This window comes from Lactuca virosa, chromosome 9, assembly GCF_052849685.1.
Source record: "Lactuca virosa cultivar CGN04683 chromosome 9, Lactuca_virosa_CGN04683_v6, whole genome shotgun sequence".
NCBI lineage: Eukaryota > Viridiplantae > Streptophyta > Magnoliopsida > Asterales > Asteraceae > Lactuca > Lactuca virosa.
The window spans coordinates 143,841,142-143,860,458 of record NC_136434.1 but is presented as its reverse complement, the minus strand read 5'-3'; the positions used below and the strand labels follow the sequence as shown (position 1 = coordinate 143,860,458).

The 19,317-nt window shown below is 38.1% G+C and overlaps 1 protein-coding gene across 1 annotated transcript; it reads right to left on the bottom strand.

The window, feature by feature from the left end:
• Positions 1–18,455: 18,455 nt before the first annotated feature.
• On the bottom strand, positions 18,456–19,037 carry LOC145139879 (uncharacterized). The gene has a single exon (XM_079073553.1). It carries the CDS (start codon positions 19,035–19,037, stop codon positions 18,456–18,458), a length of 582 nt encoding a protein of 193 aa, XP_078929679.1.
• Positions 19,038–19,317: the final 280 nt, after the last annotated feature.

The window sequence follows — 19,317 nt, the reverse complement described above, 5'->3', positions numbered from 1 at the left end:
AGTTCAATGAATCTCAAAAGAATCTAGGAGTTTCAAAACAAATTAAAACCTAATAATACATTTCGTTTATCTTGGTGGAAATTGGTGAATCGTCATTCACCTACCTTCAAATATTTTATAGCTTGGATTACGGCATCCCTCTTCCAAGTTATAAAATAGTTTGCTGGGTCCTAGCCTTAATATTTCATATTGGGTGTTATATTAAGGACTTTAGATCAACTATCTTGAATATCTCCCAAAAAGATGTCTGGTTCAGACATCTATGATCCTCCCAAATCTCTTGGAACTTCACTTCCTCCACCTCTTCCAATTATTCTCCCTAACCCACAACTTCAAGGTCACTCAAGCCCTATTGGCAAGCAAGGTCTATGTGTGATCGCATCTTGGAGATGAAGTCACATATTGACAAGCCGGGTGAGTTGGGTGTCAAACTCTTGAGAAAGTTGGTGGTTCAATCACTTTCTAAGTCACATAGTGAATTCCTTTGGGACTACTATGAAACAGACTATGACATGACCCTTAATGATCTTATCTATTTGCTTGGTGCTGCTGAATCAACAATAATTTGGAGTATTGGGAGAGCAAATTTGATTAGTAGATCAACTTCCCAAACTACCATGGACATTGACAATGGTAACATTGGATATCTAGAAAAGCCTTCTCTTCCCAAGGAAAGGGATTGACCATAGTCAACTAGGTTGACCAAATGGTAAAGAGAAAGGCTAAGTCTGCGATAGTCCCATGTACCATTCCCAAAGAGTCCCTATGTTTCTCTTGCCAAAGGAAGGGGCATTGATTGCGAAGCAGCCTATTTACTTGAAAGATCATAAGGTTGATCAAGTCAAGAAGATTGACTCTACTTCAGTTAAAGTCCACTATCTAACTCTGTTAAGTTTCTATTCTGAGATTCTTGTTACATGATGTGACTGGGTCACATGTTGATGTTTTAAGAATCAAAGAAAAGTGAAGAAAGTTAAAGGAAGTATATGCTGATTCTGATCATGAAGATGGATCTCGATCGCATGGTTCTGTGATCAGAATGTTGAGCTGTTGCTTAGGAGTTATGATATATTGCTTAGGAATAGATAACAACAAAGTTTTTCATGTGCTTTTGCACTGTAAGGATAGTTTTTCCGCAAAGATTGGTTGCTCAAGGACAGTTGGAAGTATACTGTTTAATATTGGAAGGACCATATTGACATAGTCTGAAAAGAGGCAACTCTTGTTCAGAAGCGGTAGTCAAAATAGGAATATTGAGTTGTCTTCATATGTGGGAGCAATCTGTGTAAGGTTAAAGAAACTTAATGCAAGAAGCATGTTCAAAGCAATGCGCTTTGAGTTTGAGACATCGTTTCCATGGAATTGATCTCCATTGGGATACTCTATAATGATTGTTGCCAAGCCTTTGTGGCTTTGTGCATAATCATTACAAGAGGAACATTGCATATAAGTTTAAAATCTAAACATATTTCGATAAATGATAGGAATTTGGAATTCTTACATTTAAGACAAACATAGACAAACATAGAGTTCATACTTGGTGTATGGAAAAGAGAATCATTGAAATTATGTTCAATTGATCTAGTTCACAAAGAAAAGGATCATAGACAAACATAGAGTTCATACTTGGTGTATGGCAAATCTATTGTTTAAGAAAAACATAGTGTACATGCTTGGTGCATGGGACAACTAGTGTTTTTAATTCAAGTATAAAGTTGATAAAACCGAAACAATGAATAATGAGTAATCGGCATGGTGATAAATAAAAGTGTTTATTTATATTCATAGGGTTTGATACCATATTTGATTCATTTATTCTTGTGTTTCAATTTGCATGTTTTGACTTCCAGAATAACTAAGTCGCTCTTCCTGAATGATTAAGTTATTCATGGGTTGGTTTGTAGAGGTCCAAGTTGGTGGACAAAGTGGTGCTACAACACTCATGAGTGCTCATAAGTTCTGAGTATTGGATTCAACCCACGCTCATTTGAATCACTTCATGGATTTTATCACGAGTGATCATGAGACGATAATATCTTATATTCTTCAAACCTAGAGATATGAGTTGTTACTATGAGTTGGTTATACATTGATTGCACGAAAACGCATTTGGTAACTCGATGTTATAAAACGTGCCTTTGTGTATGATTCAACAAGTAGTAGAACAAGCGATATGAGTCGAAGTTTATCCATTCCTTTTACCTTCGGGATAAAACCGATATCTGTGGGCCCCTCGATGATTTAGCGATGACACATGTGAGTGCTTGGCCAAGCCAGGACTGATTTGATTTGTTCAATCAGTCAGTCATCATAAATCGAAAATCGGGAAACAACAAATGGACAGAGAGAATGATTATAATCCATGTGTCAGTCCATATGATATCTAGAATGGTGGAATATATGATCCCTTATCTAATGGACAAGTCATTGACAAGGTCAGAGTTCGACAGCGGCTTTAAGAGCTACGCTTGCCAGTTAGGTTTTGAAGTCATACTCAATAATAGTTTTAGACTTATCCAAGTGGGAGACTGTTGGATTAATGTCTAAGTCCATAACTATATTTGGTATGTACTTGAACCGACCCGGCATGGTCCATTTGGGTTGCACTTCACCGGCACAATTTATATGGATAGTCTTTTGAGAATAGTATATTTATGATTTATATTAATATATTATAAGTTCTAATATATTAATATGGAATCATATTATTTAATTAGTATTGATCAAGAATTAATTTAGAATTAATTAAGTGATCAAAAAAAACTAATTAAATATGGACTCTTATATATTGGCCAAGTTCACTTAGGTTGGGCTAAGCTTTCATGGATGGTCCATGGAGCTTTTAACCCATGGATCCTATGTAAATGAAAGGTCATTGGTATTAGGGTTTACATGGATGTAACCCTAATCCTCCATAATATATAAAGGGGTCCGTGGCTCACAAAATTGGCACAAGTGTGTGAAAATAAGAGTGACCGATTTTAGTGTGCATACATATTCTCTCAAGTTCTTCCAAGGTGTTTTGGTGATTTGTGATTCCATTTGAGGCTTCCACACTATTGGGGCTAAGCTCTTAAAGCTTGAAGACATCAAGCTACATCAAAAGGTATGTCATCTAACTAGAACTTTTTAGTATAGGTGCTTCATAATATGCTAGTTAGGATGAAACCTTGGAATATTTAATATTTGCATGTATAATAGAGAAAAACATAGATCCAAGGTTTATAGGGTTGCATGTACACCATAGGAGTGTTAGAATGCTCAAAACCCAACATTATTAATATCCTCTAGTAATCAATTGGTTATTACTCTGAGGTTAGTTCACTTGATCCATTATTACGTAAGTAAATAGCTGTTATCTACGTTGTGAGTTTTATAACCATACATTAACTTGATATGGCACGTATCGGGGCCAGTATCCTTTATAACTTTGTCACCCGTAGACCTGCCGGTCCCACTGTAGCTAGCAGCAAGGTGCGGGATAGTCAGTCCCGTATAGATCTATACACAATAGTCACGCTCTCCCTACAAGAGATTCTGGTCATATGTGCTAGTCCTACACTCTGTTTCGGTGGTGAGTGTTACCAAGGACGTGTCTTCAACTTAGACTAACAAATCTACGAGTAATAATGCTGAAAAACCCTTTTGTAATTAACATGAATCCTTTTATAACATGATATCTTTTACTTCATGATTCATAAGTTCATTGTCTTAGTTTTGAAAACTGTTTCTGCGAGTTGATTTCTTAAACCATTTGGTAAAACTGTCTTCCATCTTAAAAGTATATTGAAAATATAATTATCTTAAACAAAATAATATACTTTGAGCCCAAGATTACTTGTGCTTTTGCTTGTATTCCCCCCCTGAAAACATGAAAAACACAGAAAAGCGTAGGGGTATGAACTCACCTGGAAAGTGTGGTGATTTGAAGAAAACGAGATTTTTCCTCGGGCAGCACTTCGACCGGGAAGTGGTGAGTTTTTTCGGGAATCTCGGAGCTTTGGACCTTCGTCGGGGCTTGGATATGAAACCGGGACTTCAGGATATTACTTGCATGCAAAACGAGGTAAAACGCGAGAGAAGGAGAGAAAATGAGCAAAGAAACACGGAACTCTCGCATCCCTTTTATAGGGGCTGGAACCCTCGCGTACGCGGGGCGTACCAGCGAGGTTACGCAGCGCGTTCCCATGCGTCATGGCTTACGGTATCCTCGGATGAAGCATTGGATGGGACTCGGAGCGACGTGGACGAACCGAGGCCTAGCACCCGAGTACGCTGGGCGTACGAGGGTACGCTGGGCGTAAATCGTCTTGGTTTGTGTGCCTCAAACTTGTAAAATCCGTAACTTTCGCATACGAGCTCCGTATTTGACGTTCTTTATATGCACGCGTAGGTGAGCATGTACTCTACAACTTTCATTTAGACTCCGTCGGCTGGTTTTGAATTGATTTTTAACAGGCCGGGACAGGAAAAGTCCGTTAACAATCCATAACTTCTTCATCCGACGTCCGTTTTCGTCTGTATTTTCACAGTTGTACTACTATTGTCGGGATCTTCGATTCTCGTTTAGGTTGCGTCGGTTAAAAGTCGCTCGATCTTTATTTCGAGTTTTTAGCTGTCTACCGCTGTTCCGAAACTTAGAAAAATCATAACTTCCTCATACGAAGTCAGATTTGGGCGTTCTTTTTATGCATGCTCACGGTTTAACGTAATCTACGACTTTCGTTTAGATACCTAAGGCTAAAAAGTATTTTATTGAAGTTTCACTTTTTACGCTTCACAGTGTTTTACCGGTGTTGACGCGGATCTTCGATTGGTCATAACTTCTTCGTTATGACTCGGATTTGAGTGTTCTTTATATTTTTGGAAACCTTGGCACGATATCCAACACTTTATGCATCCCAATTTTGATTTTAGAACACTTCATTTTTGACGCTAAGTTCTATTGATTCCAAAAATAGATTATAATAGTTGACTTTAGGTCATTATATTGACTTTAAATATCGGGTTGTCACACCTAAGTCCCAAATATGTATCTCATGTATTAAGGATACAAAGATGTTACTTATATGAAGTATCATTCATGACAGTGATCCATTCCATGAAGTGATCTTGAACGGGTCGATGCAATACTTTTACTTTAACAAGTACCTATGAACCTGTTTACAACACTTTGTAAACCAATTTAATTCATATTATTCTTAATTTGTTCTTGTTCCCACAATAATAACCAACTATGGATTTTAGAGTGAATAAATCACTCAAGGATTAAATATGCTAATAATGTACACAACAAATATTTAATGAAAAAATCAAATTATATATATATATATATATATATATATATATATATATATATATATATATATATATATATCACTACTAGAAAATAGTTCTTTAATGACATGCGAACAATGACACACACTAGTTTATGATACGCAAAACTGCGTGCCCTAAAAATAATGTCACCTTTACAAAAATTTGAATGACTTAGGACACACATTTTTGCGTGACCTAAAAGTAGTGTCATGAAAAAAAGAAAACACCGAGGGCGCATATTATAAAATTCATGTCGTGTAAGAATGTCGTTTTATAATTTTTTTTTCATGAAACGTGTGTTCTCTTTAGTAGATAGGGGGAAGTGATATTCCCAAAATTTTCAAAGGCCGCTATATCTCCTCTATCTTCTTCCCATATTTCCTCTCTCATTCAAATACCCAAACAAACCCTAATATTACCGCCAACCACTCTATGCTCTAGTACTATGTCTCTTAGTCAAATACGCAAAAAAAAAAACGGAATCGGAGAACCACGAAAACCTCTCCTTTTTCCTACACTAGTCGGAAGAAATCGACAAGTCTCACATCTAGCAGTCGATTCTTTAATCATCATCAGGAATCAACCCACTATCCATCATCATTGTTAATCACTATTCACCACCATCGATTCACTATGTTCTCCTGTTCTCCTTCTATCTTTCTAAGTTTTGGCGTTCAAATTATAGACACTATTTTGGTTGTACGCACCAGAATTCACGCTATCTGTCCGAGAGAAATCAGGTACGTCATCTGCTAGAGAGAGTTGAGAGAAATCACATAGGTCATCACTTCAGCAGTCATCCCTCCTTTTAACCGTAAGTTTTCCATCTTGCACTTTACAAAAATCATATATACATCTTTATGAATCTCCGATTTCGAAGTTTGTTCCACATTTCACTTGTAGTTATTGAGTTCTTATGGAATTAACCATCAATTTTGAAAGCTCAAATTTGGTTTAACATTAATCAAATATGTAATCATCAAGAGTAACTTATAAATTGACATGCTAATCACTAAAATCGAAATTCTTTTATTGAAATTGAAGAATTTTTTAATACTTGTATTTCAGGTTATTGTTTCACGATATTTATAAAGTCCAAGCGTCCATCAAGTCCATGTTTATAGAGAGATTTTTACTCTTGAAATGTTCCCAGATTGTTGTTTTTAAATGGATCCTTCAGTTTTCTATTTTTCAATCCCCTCCTGGTACCACAGTCAAGGGTAAAACTAGAAATCATCGCAGTCTATTTGATTCCACTCTGCATGTTCTTACAGTATGCTCAAAGAGAGAGTTTGTACAAGCAGTATCAGTAGAGCAACAATAATGTATCTTTTAAAAAAAAGTTTAGTTTAGTATATTTTACATTTATATTTTGTTTCTATGTGTTTCATGACATGTAAGATTATGGGATTTCAACACCCATTGTTGCACTGGAATTGGAGAGGTCACATGGGTGGCATTGGATCTATTGCTTTTGAAAAAAAATCACTAATATTTTTTTGTTAGTAGTAGTACGTAATAAACACTAAAAGATCCATCACATTTACATTTTTTTCATTTCAAAAAAATGTTTATGTTAGTTATATATTGTATTTGTTTTGTTTAGTGGTCTTACCTTGAAGGTATGGAGTTTAGATGTCCTTTCAGATTATGTAAATGAAGCATTTAGTTTAAAAACTAATGTAGTCACGGCAGCCCATGATAAAGACATTAATGCCCTTGTTGTTTCTCCAAATAACAACCTTTTTGTAGTGGTTACTTGGTAAGTTTTTTTTATATATCACAAGTGTTTACTTTTTTTACTTTTGTTTATTTTTTTTGTTATGACTTAATGTTATTATTTTTTGTTATGGCATTTGAAGGACATAACTTAAGTGTCTTCAAAGTTCAATTTATTACTCGTAGGTGTTGATGGTTTGGTAAAGCTATGGACCATTAAAACAAATAAATGTGTTGCAACTTATGATTAACATGAAGACAAGGTTATATATTATATTTTTTTTAACAATTAGGTGCGAAAAAGTATTAAAGTTACTTTAATTGGTTTGCTTATTTTTTGGGTATAATATATATATATATATATATATATATATATATATATATATATATATATATATATATATATATATATATATATATATATATATATATATATATATATCCAAGTTAAATGCATAATAAGAGAAATAAATAATAAAAATGCAATTTGATGTAATGTTTAGGTGCGGGCATTGACTGTTAAGAAGAAGACATAAATGTTGGCAACAGGTGGCAGTGATGCTGTGATCAATTTGTGGCATGACTCCACTGCTGCTGATAAAGAGGATGCATTTAGGAAATAGGTGACAAGTTTGCTTCTTTATTTTCGTAAATGTCATTCATTTTATTACTTATATATGCCCACCTAAATTAACAAGGGATCTTAAAATCCATTCTTTTGTATGAATACCCAGCTAGTAGCCAAAGCCAGTCAAAAAGACGGAATCATGATAAAATTGGAGTCAAATATGAAGAAAATGGAGATCTTCTTGACGTTGTAGTAGGTTATGAAATCCGGAATGTTGGTAAATCTTGGATGGAACAAGTTAGTTTTAGATTACTTTTTTTATTTAATAATTCATATATCTTGTTATTGAGGTTGAGATACATTTCTTCATTGCACTGATGCAATATCTTTCTGCATGATCGATGTACAAAGTGTCATTTTTTTCTTTTTTATAGAATCGAAATGTAAACTGAAAGAGGAAAGTTATGCACCCTGAGATTGGAAAAGAACTTGGTGATTTTATTGAAAGTGGAAAAGAGCTCAAGGGGTAACTTTGTCTAATTGGTGCTGATGATAAAGCATGTTTTTTGTTGATGACTCACAATTTGTTGATAAATAAGCAGCTAGTTAAAAAACTATTATTTTTAAAATAAAGTATTCTTTCTTTCTTTATTTTTATGTTGGAGCTAATTCACACGTAATATTCCTAAGGGCAGTGGACAAAACACTAAAATTAGGCTACTTAATTGTATGACAATGTACTACCAGATTATATAGTTAGGGAAAGGCACTTAATATCAATGTATTACATTTATTTAGCATTAGAATGATTATTTATATTTGAAATATTATATATTTTGAAAATGGATTGTTTTTTTGTATGATATGTTATTTTATATTATGATACATTATTTGTTATATTATTTGAAAATTAGTAAATCTATAAAAAAAATTTCAAAACCTTCAGATTATGACATGCAAAAAATGTGTGTCGTCTTTTTTTATGATAGGGGCTTCCTTGACATGCAATGCGTGTCGTGAGTGCGTGTCATAAGGTTACTACAAGCAAATGCGTGTCGTCTTCCTTTATAATAGGGCCTTCCTTGACATGTGTTTGAATGTCATCTATACCTTTTATGACACACAATACGTGTCATTAAAGGGTGTTTTTCTAGTAATGTATATATCACAATGATTATAATAAATGATGTTTTACAATGTTCCTACTTTGATACTACACCATAGATCAATTCTAACCACCAGAATAGTGATGTCCGATTCCTAGAGCATGACCTTTAAAATTGGTTTAAGGAAAGGGCTTCATGAAAGGGTCCGCTAAATTTGGATATGCATATTTGCGAATAATAATCTCACCACTTCCAACCTCACCACGAATGTAGTTGAACCTTCGATTGATGTGTCTGGTCTTCTTATGTGATCTGGGTTCTTTAGCCAAAACAATAGAACCCTCATTATCACAAAAGATTTCTAGGAGATCCTAAATACCCCTAGATATCCAATGAATTTCTTCATCCAAGAAGGTTCTTGTGCAACTTTAGAAGCAACGATGTATTCTGACTTTAAAGAAGACTGCACTACAAAACTTTTCTTGGAGCTTTTCTAAGACACTGAAGCCTCACTGATGATAAAAACATATCTTGATTGTGACTTACAATCATCTCGATTTGCTGTGAAAGAAGCATCGATGTAGCATCTTGAACCTAGGTCATCCTTTGTGCTAGGACATTGAGATGAACTCAATAACGTGCCATGTGCCACTGGTACATACCCTCTCTTAGAGTTCTCCATCTTGAACTGCTTGAAGACTTTGTCAATGTATCTAATTTGGCTTAAACCTAATAACCATTTAGTTCTATCTTTGTAGATTTTAAACCAATAATATATGTTGCCTCTTCTAGATCCTTCATTGAAAAATACTTTCCAATCCAAGACTTTACACCTTCTAAAGTCGGAATATAACTTTCGATGCTAACTATATCATCCACATATAGGACTAGGAAGGTCACTGAGCTTCTAATGGTTTCATGTAAACACAAGATCATCTTCATTTATGATAAAACCATACTTTTTGATTTCCTCATCCAAACAATAATTCCGGTTTTGAGATGCTTCTTCTAACCCATAAATGCATCTATTGATCTTACACACTTTATTAGGATGCTCTAGATCAAAAAAACTTTCAGGCTGAACCATATAGACATCTTCTTACAAGTGTCATTTTAGAAAAGAGATTTTGAAATCCATTTTCCATATCTCATAGTCATAATATGCGGCTATGGAAAATAGTATCCTAATAGATTTAATCATAGCAACTGGTGAAAAGGTTTCATCATAATCAACTCCCTGGGTTTGAGTGAATCTTTTTGCAACAAGTCTTGCTTTGAATGTGTGTAATTTTCTATCCATGTCAGTCTTCTTCTTGAAGACACACTTACTCCCAATAGTCTTACAATAGCGAGGAAGCTCAACCAAATCCCATACTTGGTTCTCTCTCATGGATTGCATCTCTACATTCATGGCTTCAAGCCATTTGTCAGATTCAGGATCTTCCATTTCTTATCGACAACTGATGGGCTCGTTAACATTCAACATCATGAAACACTCATCAATGATAAATGCATATCTCTCAGGTTCCTGACGAGTCCTACCAGATATGCGAATGCATTGTGTTTGCATATGTTAAAGAACAACAATTTCTTCATCTTCGGCAACCTCTTGTTGAGTACTAGTGCCAACTAGAGTTGCATCGGGTTATGGTTCTTGATCTTCTTCAAGTTCCACGCACCTCCTACTTTCTTCATCCATTAGAAAAATGTTTTCTAATAATTCAACTTTTCGTGAAATAAAGATCTTATTCTCACTAGGGATGTAGAAGTAATATCCTAAACAATTTTAGGTTAACCTACAAAGATGCATTTAGTAGATCTAGGTTTGAGTTTTTCTTGAAGTTCCATTTCTAACATAAGCTTCACAAACCCAAACCTTTAAATAAGATAAAGATCGAGCTTTTCTGTACCAAATCTCTTAAGGTGTTTTGTCTACCTTCTTAGTTGGTTCCATAATCAAGATACGGGAAGCGATGAGTAAGGCATAAATCGAAAATGATAAAGTGAGAGCATTTCTTCTCATCATAGGTCAAACAATATCAAGTAAGGTCCGATTTCTCATATCACACACACCATTAAGTTTATTTGTTCTAGGTAGAGTAAGTTGTGAAATAATACCACAACTTCTAAGATGATCTTGGAACTCTTGGCTCAAGTACTTGCCACCTATGTCCGAACGAAAGATTTTGATTGTCTTGTTGAGTTGATTTTCAAATAAAACGACTGAAGTCATCAGTGAAGGTGATATAATATCTTTCACCATATCTAGACATGTTTTGAAAGGACCACACACATCAGTATGTATGATGCCTAACAAAACACTTTCCCTTTCACTCAAACAAGTGAAATGGGACTTTTTCACATTACCACACAAAAAAGATTCACATATATATCAAATGAATCAGTGTCATTTTCCCCTAAAAGTCCACTATTTTGGAGTTGGGATATGCGCTTCTTTTTTATGTGACCAAGGTGAGAATACAATGGATTTTCTTGGGTCAAATCTTGTTTGAGCTTTCGGTGTTAACATGATAAATGGATTTATTGTTTGAAGAGCCTTCAAGATTTAATTCATAAATTCCATTTATTGGTCTAGCCTCAAAAGAGAATACTCCATTCAAGAATGAATGAATACTATCATCAATAAACTGATAACTAAAATCAAATTTTCTTAAACACGAAACTGAAATGATTTTTCTACTAATAGTAGTTATAAAAAACATTGTCCAATAGTAATTACATGCTAGATGGTAAACATAATTCAAAAGTTCCTATCTCTTGGATTGCAGCCCGTGATCCATTATCGACATGTAGTACAATCACCCCTTCTTTTAACTCCATACTCTTTCTAACCCTTGCAACGAATTACATATGTGATGAGTTCCACAACCAGTATCAAATACCCAAGTGTTAGATGAAAAGGTAAATAATCACATTTCAATCATGAAAATGGATATACCTGAAGTGCCTTCCCAATTTTATTGGCTATCAAACAAGCAAGATAAGTAGGACAATTCCTTTTCCAGTTCCAAACAACTGCACACTCAAAGCATGTATCATCCTTAGCAAACTTCTCCTTCTTCTTTGGTGGTACGGATTGGGAGATTTCTTCCCATTTCTTTTTCTAGATTGTCGCTTACCCTTGAAGTTCTTCCCTTGTTTCTTTTTCTTGACTTGTCCTTCACGAATCATGAGCACTTGAAGAGTTTTCTGCATGATATCTTTCTCAGCTGTTTTGAGCATCGAGTGCAACTCAGAGATTTGTTCGTCCCATCTATTCATGTTTTAGTTCATGATGAAAGTATCATAAAACTTAGGCAATGAATTCAAAATCAATTTTGTGACCAAGTCTTATGGATATGGAGAGCCCAATATTTTCAGTTAATCCAACTAACTTTTGATCTTGAGAACATGTGTGCTCGCATTCCCAGTCTCCTCCATTTTGCATCCATGAAGGATCAAACAGTTTCAAACCTTTCAGTTATGGCTTGTTGACCAAACATATTCTTGAGGTATTCAATCATGTTTTAGGCAATATGATGTTCTATATCCCGTTGAAGATCTGTAATCAAGGTAGAAAGCATGAGACATGAAACATTAATGGATTCATCTCCATGTTTCAGCCATGCATCATTAGATGCCTTAAGAGTGAGACTGAGTTCTTCGAGAAGTGGAATCTCAAGAACACAATCTTTCTTTTTTGTTTCAAAACAATTCTTAAGTTTCGGTGTCTATCCAAAAAATTTGAATGACCTAGGATTTCTTTGTCCAATACAGATCGAATGTTCATTGGGTGGTGGTGTGTTACAGTTACAGGTGGGGACATCTTCAAGATTTTAACAAAGTTTTATTTAGTATCTAATTCTTTAAAATTAATACCCATTTGTTTCAAAAACATTAATTATTAAAGTCTAGGATATAAGATGAAAATCAAATAAATGGTTAGGTGACCTTTATCACATCTAATTGATTTGAACAAGGTAAATAGATTTTACAAATTACACCAAGTGAATTCCTAGATGTATGGGATCTTTTAACAATCCTTTTGTTAATGACATGTTTGATCCCATCTATGCCTCATAACACCGAAACATCCCAAAAATTCCATATAGTTTTTTTTGTTTGGTTCTAATTCATTCCAAAGCATTCAATAGTCATATCAAAACAAAAAAAGTGTCATAATGGAAATAAAATCAGAGTACAAAATCCCAAAATCACATAATGCGGAAAACATGGGCGGATGCGGTGCGATCATGTCAGGCCCTTCCCTTTCGAGCTGGAAGTACCTGAAAACATAACATAAACTGCAAGAACAAAGCTTAGTGATTCTCCTAAAACATACCTCATACCATACATACATAACAGTCAAAACATAATTGGGTCTATTTCACCTCCTTCGGTCTCTTTCAGCCGATACTACGTATATTTCACCCACTTCGGTCTCTTTTAACCAGTGTTGGGTCTATTTCACCCCCTTCGGTCTCTTTCAAACGGTACTGGGTATATTTTGCCCCCTTCGGTCTCTTTCAACCGGTATCGGGTCTATTTCATCCCCTACAGCTAGCATATAATCATATCAGCAAGAGTCAAAGAGACAACAAGCATATACTGGTATAACACGAAATTGTCACGAAGACAACTATCATCCTACAAACATAATCTGGTGGGATGACATTGGTGCCTTAGACCCATGAGTATAGTGAAGGAACTCACCTCAGTCTGAAGATGAACAAATCACACTCTGGTTGCTGAATCGAAAATCCCCACACTAAATCACAAATAATATAACCCTAATTACCAATTATGTCATTAACTGAAACTAGGAGTCCAAATCCTTAATCCCGACTCTTAAAGGTAAAAGACTGTTTTACCCTTCTCTTATTAGGCCTAACATATCGCAATCCAAACGCAAACCACCCCAAAATCCAAAAGACACTTAAGGCCAAATGTAGGCCCAACTCAGCAAGGCTTATGGCCCAACAAGATCTCAAAACCCTAGTGTCCAAGGTAGCCCAAAATCAAAAGCCCAAATGGGTGTTCTGAGATTACGCCTTGGTGTACTCTTTCCTACGCCCCGCGTACTACTGATTCACAAGGGAAGGTTACGGGGCCAAGATGCAGTATGCGCACCGTTCCAAGATTTACGCCTGACGTATGCATCAATGACCAAAAGTTTCTATTAAGGTCTTAATGCTTTAAGACCTAACGTCCGACTTCAGATCTTAGCCCAATAAAACGTATTAATCCATATAATTGCAATCTTTGTTCTTTTTTCATGGCTTAATAAGTTCCAAAACCCAACTTAAAGACTTTATCCACATGAAATGAACACCAATCTTTGCATGGTTCATCAAAACCCACCAAGATGACATTTTTATATACTAACTACAACAAATATTTTAAGATCTAACATTCTAAGCTCCTGGAGTAGCTCATACTCACATGGATGACTCAAGGGACCATAATATGCTCAAAACAAGACCTATCTTAGATGTAACACATAGACTCATCAAGATAGAAGTTTTATACCTCCAATAAGCTGGAAAGAGTGAATAACATCTGGATATACAAGCTCCCACTTAATCAATGCTCCTCTACAAGGCTTCTTCTTCTTCAATATGCACCACACACACATACATACACCAAAACACACATAAGGGTCAATCTCTTAAGAAATGGGTTAGGGTTTCGTGATATAGCTCAAAAGAGGAAATGAAGGTTGATAAGGGGTAAGATTTGGGGTTCTAATGTGTTTAAATAGGGTGAAAACCCTAAAATTAGGGTGTGCCCCTGACTGACGTACGCCGAGCATACAAATGGGTACACCCAGTGTACCAGGGGGCTACCCCGCCTCTTGCATTTGTCGAAGTACGCCCAGTTACCATATGTACGCCCATCGTACTAGGGTACTTAAGTAAAAATACAATAAAATAAATAGCTAAGGTTTTACCTTACATATCAGGCATTAAAACTCTCCCGCACTTGAATCATAATTATTCCTTGAAGTCCGCCTCTATAAACATCTCTAGGTAATGCTCTCTCATCTCTTGTTCAAGCTCCCATGTCCATTCTGACCCCTTTCGGTGTTGCCACTTCACATTTACAAATTCCACAACCTTGTTTCGAAGAGTCTTTGTCTTCCTGTCAAGGATCGCCACTGGTCTCTCTATATAATTCAGGCGATCATCCACATGGATGTCCTCCAGTGGAACCACTGGGGAATCATCGAACAAACATTTCCGTAGTTGAGAGACGTGGAAGTGCTATGGATCTGGCTGAGCTACTTTGGTAGATCCAAGCGATAAGCAACACTGCCCACCTGACCCAACACCATGAAAGGACCAATATATTTGGGGCCTAGTTTACCCAAATTATTGAATCGGATGATACCTTTCCAAGGTGACACCTTCAGGAGCACCATATCCCGAACCTGAAATTCTAAGTCCGACTGACGTCTATCTGCATAGCTCTTCTGTCGGCTCTGTGCTGTCTGAAGTCTGCCACGAACCTGCTGAATCAACTTAGTTGTCTGAAGTACCACCTCCGTACTACACATGACTCACTGACCGACCTCACCCTAACATATCAGGGTCATGCACTTCCTCCCGTAGAGCATCTCAAAAGGAGGTCGATCAATGATGGCGTGATAACTGTTGTTATACAATAACTCCGCCAAAGGAATATACATTTCCCAACTCCCGCCAAAATCTAGAACACAAGCCCATAACATATCCTCCAATGTATGGATAGTGCACTCACTCTGACCATGAGTCTGTAGGTGAAAAGCCGTTTTGAAGTGTAGATAAGTACCCAACTCCTCATGGAATCTCTTCCAGAATCTGGAAGTAAACCGAACATCCCTATCAGAAACCACAAAAATTAGCACCCCATATCGTGCCACAACCTCGCGAATGTAGATGTCGGCTAGCTTCTCAGCCGAAATACTCTACTGGATCAGGATAAAGTGTATGCTCTTGGTCCGTCTATCCACGATGACCCATATCGAATCCACTATGCGCGCCGTCCAATGTAACTTTATGATAAAATCCATCGCGATCTCTTCCCATTTCAATATGGGAATACCCAATGACTCCATTTTCCCATGTGGTCGTTGATGCTCGGTCTTGACTTTCCTACAAGTCAAGCATCTCTCCACATACCAGGCCACATCCCGCTTCATACATGGCCACCAATAGTCAAGTCAGAGATCTCTATACATTTTTGTCGCCTCGGGATGGATAGAGAATCTCGACTTGTGTGCCTCCTCCATAAAAACCTGATGCGCTCCACCCCAATATTGAACCCACATCCTCCGATGAAGGGTTAATAATCCCCGGCTATTATAATCAAAGTAAGCCACCTGACGTACTATGCGCTCACTCTTCCGGTGTTATTCCTTCATAGCCTCAACCTGAGCCTCTCTGAACAGCTCCTAGAGTGGGATAATCACGATCATGCTCAAACATACATCCTTGATCGGGGCAGTAAATGCCTTGCGGCTGAGAGCATCAGCTATCATGTTGGCTTTCCCCGATGATAAAGGATATCACAATCATAATCCTTCACCACATCCAACCATCTGCGCTGTCTCATGTTCAGATCCGATTAATCCATTAGATACCTCAGACTCTTGTGATCAGTGTAAATAGTACAACAGAATCCACGGAGGTAATGTCGCCAATTCTTGAGAGCAAAAACCACAGCCCCCAACTCCAAATCATGTGTAGGGTAGTTCACCTCATGAGGCTTCATCTGCCTCGAAGCGTATTGGATCACATTATCCGACTGCATGAAAACTAAACCCAAACCAGTGATCGACGCATCACAGTAAACCACAAAATACTCAACACCCTCTGGAAGGGTTAGAATCGACGCCCCACATAATCTCTACCTAAGAGTCTCAAAAGTTGCATGTTACTCCGACCCCAACGAAATGTGACAATCTTCTTTATCAATCGGGTCAAAGGAATAGCTATCTTGGAGTAATCTTGAATGAGTCTTCGATAGTAACCCGCCAATCCAAGGTACTCCAAATCTCGGATGGAGACCTCGCAACCTCCCACCTCATCACCGCCTCAACCATTGATGGATCGACCAGAATATCGTTATGGTTGACAAGGTGTCCTAGAAACTGCACCTCACGCAACCAAAACTCAAACTTGGAGAACTTCGGATACAACTTATTCCTTCTTAAAGTCTCCAATACTTCTCTCAGATGCTCCTCATGTTGTTCCTGAGACTTGGAATAGACCTGGATTTCATCGATAAACACAATCATTGACCTGTCCAGCATAGGATGGCACTCGTGATTCATGAGGTCCATGGAAGCGGCTAGAGCATTGGTGAGCCTGAAGGGCATCACCACGAACTCGTAATGACCATATCGAGTCCGAAAGGCCGTCTTCTGCATCTCCTCTTCTCTGACCCTCATTTGGTGATAAACTGAACGCAGATCAATCGTGGAAAACTAAGATGCGCCCCGAAGCTGGTCAAATAAATCCTGAATCCTCAGGAGTCGATAACGGTTCTTCACCGTTAGCTTATTCAGCTACCGGTATTCGAAACACATCCGATGCGACCCATCCTTTTTCTTCACAAATAAGATCAACGCTCCCCATGGTGAAGTACTTGGCCGAATAAATCCATTGTCTAACAGCTCCTTCAGCTATGTAGAAAACTCTTGCATCTCTGGAGGTGCTAGCCGATAAGTTGCTTTGGCTATCGGAGCCGCACCTGGAACCAAGTCAATGCGAAACTCCACCTGTCTCTCCGGAGGCACTCCAGACAGATCCTCTGCGAGAACATCTGGGTACTCCTAAACAATTGGTACATCATCCACAACCAACTTATCCTTTTCCCGGGTATCCATCATATAGGCCACAAACCCGGAACATCCCTATTGAAGATAATTTCTGGCCCTCGTTGCCGAACAGAGAGCTGGCCCACGTTGAACACCCTCACCGTGGATCAGCAAATCTCCTCCACTTAGGGTTCGAACACGCACCAACTGAAGCCCACAATCAATCATTGTCTCATTGGGGCTCAACAAATCCATCCCCACAATGACCTTGCTCTCATGCAGGGGAATATGATTCAAATCAATCGGATATTGTTCGCTGAATTACTCCAAAGTGCATCCCCAATGAACCCTCGATACTCGCACCGGACGTTCGTCAGTAATCTCAATCTCTAATGGATAATCCAGCTCCCTTGGAGTATCGTCAAACCTCTTGCTAAGTGCAAGAGATACATAGGATCAGGTAGCTCCCGAATCGAATAAAACCAATGCATGAATACCGTTCACAAGGAACGACCCTAAACAACAACACATACATATAAGCATGCTAAATACCATAAATAAAAAAGTAAGGAGAAGATACATACCAGTGACCACATCAGGTGTTGCACGAGCCTCCTCGACTATCAGCTGAAATGCCCTACTCTGAACAACTTGCGCCTCCGCCTTGCCCTAGCGACCATTAGTATTACTCAGAGTCGTTGGAGAAGGTGATGCTACTGGTCCTCCTGCTGCTAAAATCGAGCAGATGGTCTTCTTATGGACCTTCTGATTGCAATGGAAGCAAATCAGATCATATACCTGGGTGGTGGTAGGATCAGTACAATCCCTTCTGAAGTGCCCTATCTTGCCGCATTTGTTGCAGCTCGAACCACCCGCTTTGCAGACTCCGTCATGCATCTTGTCATACTTGCCACAGCGGCCCTGACCCTGCTAGCCCCTCAATCTAGAATTGAAACCCTTGTGTTTGTTCGCTGAAACCCAATTTTGTTTTCTCGTGTTCTGCCTTTCTCTTCCCTATATGCTCCAAATCCATTTCCCTTTCTCGGGTCGTAGATATCATGTCATTAAGTGTCGGGCAGGCGTAAAACCTAACAAACTCCCTGATCTTTGATCTCAGCATCTCATGGTACCGAGTCTTCCTCATCTCCTCAACTACAACGTATTGGGATGCCAATAAAGCTATCTCTCGGAACTTGGTGATGATTTCCACCACGGTCTCATTCGTTTGTCGCATATCCAGGAAGTCCCTCGCTAGTTGTTGCACCTCAACAGCTTGTGCAAACTCCTCTTGGAACCGGGTCACGAAGTCCAACCAGGTCATGGCCTCAATAGATGGGGATCCCAGAGCATAGCCAACCTCCTCCCACCAATCACTGGCTCGCTCCCTTAGACTGCCTGCAATGAACCGCACCTTTGACCCCTCGGGGCAGAAGCTAGTCATCTCGGCACACTCAATATCTGCTATCCATCGTCCGATGGCAATGCGGTCCTTCACCCCCAAAGAGTTCTGACGCCCCACATCCATTGAAATTTTTGAAGGAGAGAGTGTGGGTTCCATTCTAACTAGCAGCTAAATCGGCCCAAAAGATCTGAAGGCGATCCTCCATCAACTCGATGATACCCTCCTTGATCGACCCAAGCATCGCCGAGGTCACCTCGCGGATGCCTCTATTAATCTCAGGCGTAATGAACTCACGTAAAGCCTCATTTTTGGTTCGATGCCTGAGCCCGAACCAAATCTTGATCCCGAACCTCCTACCCCACCGTGTGTCATCACCAAGCTGAAACATAATACAAAGACAATT

Coding starts and splice junctions, on each gene's coding strand:
- LOC145139879 (XM_079073553.1), bottom strand. CDS start 19,037: ATGGATGTGGGGCGTCAGAACTCTTTGGGGGTGAAGGACCGCATTGCC.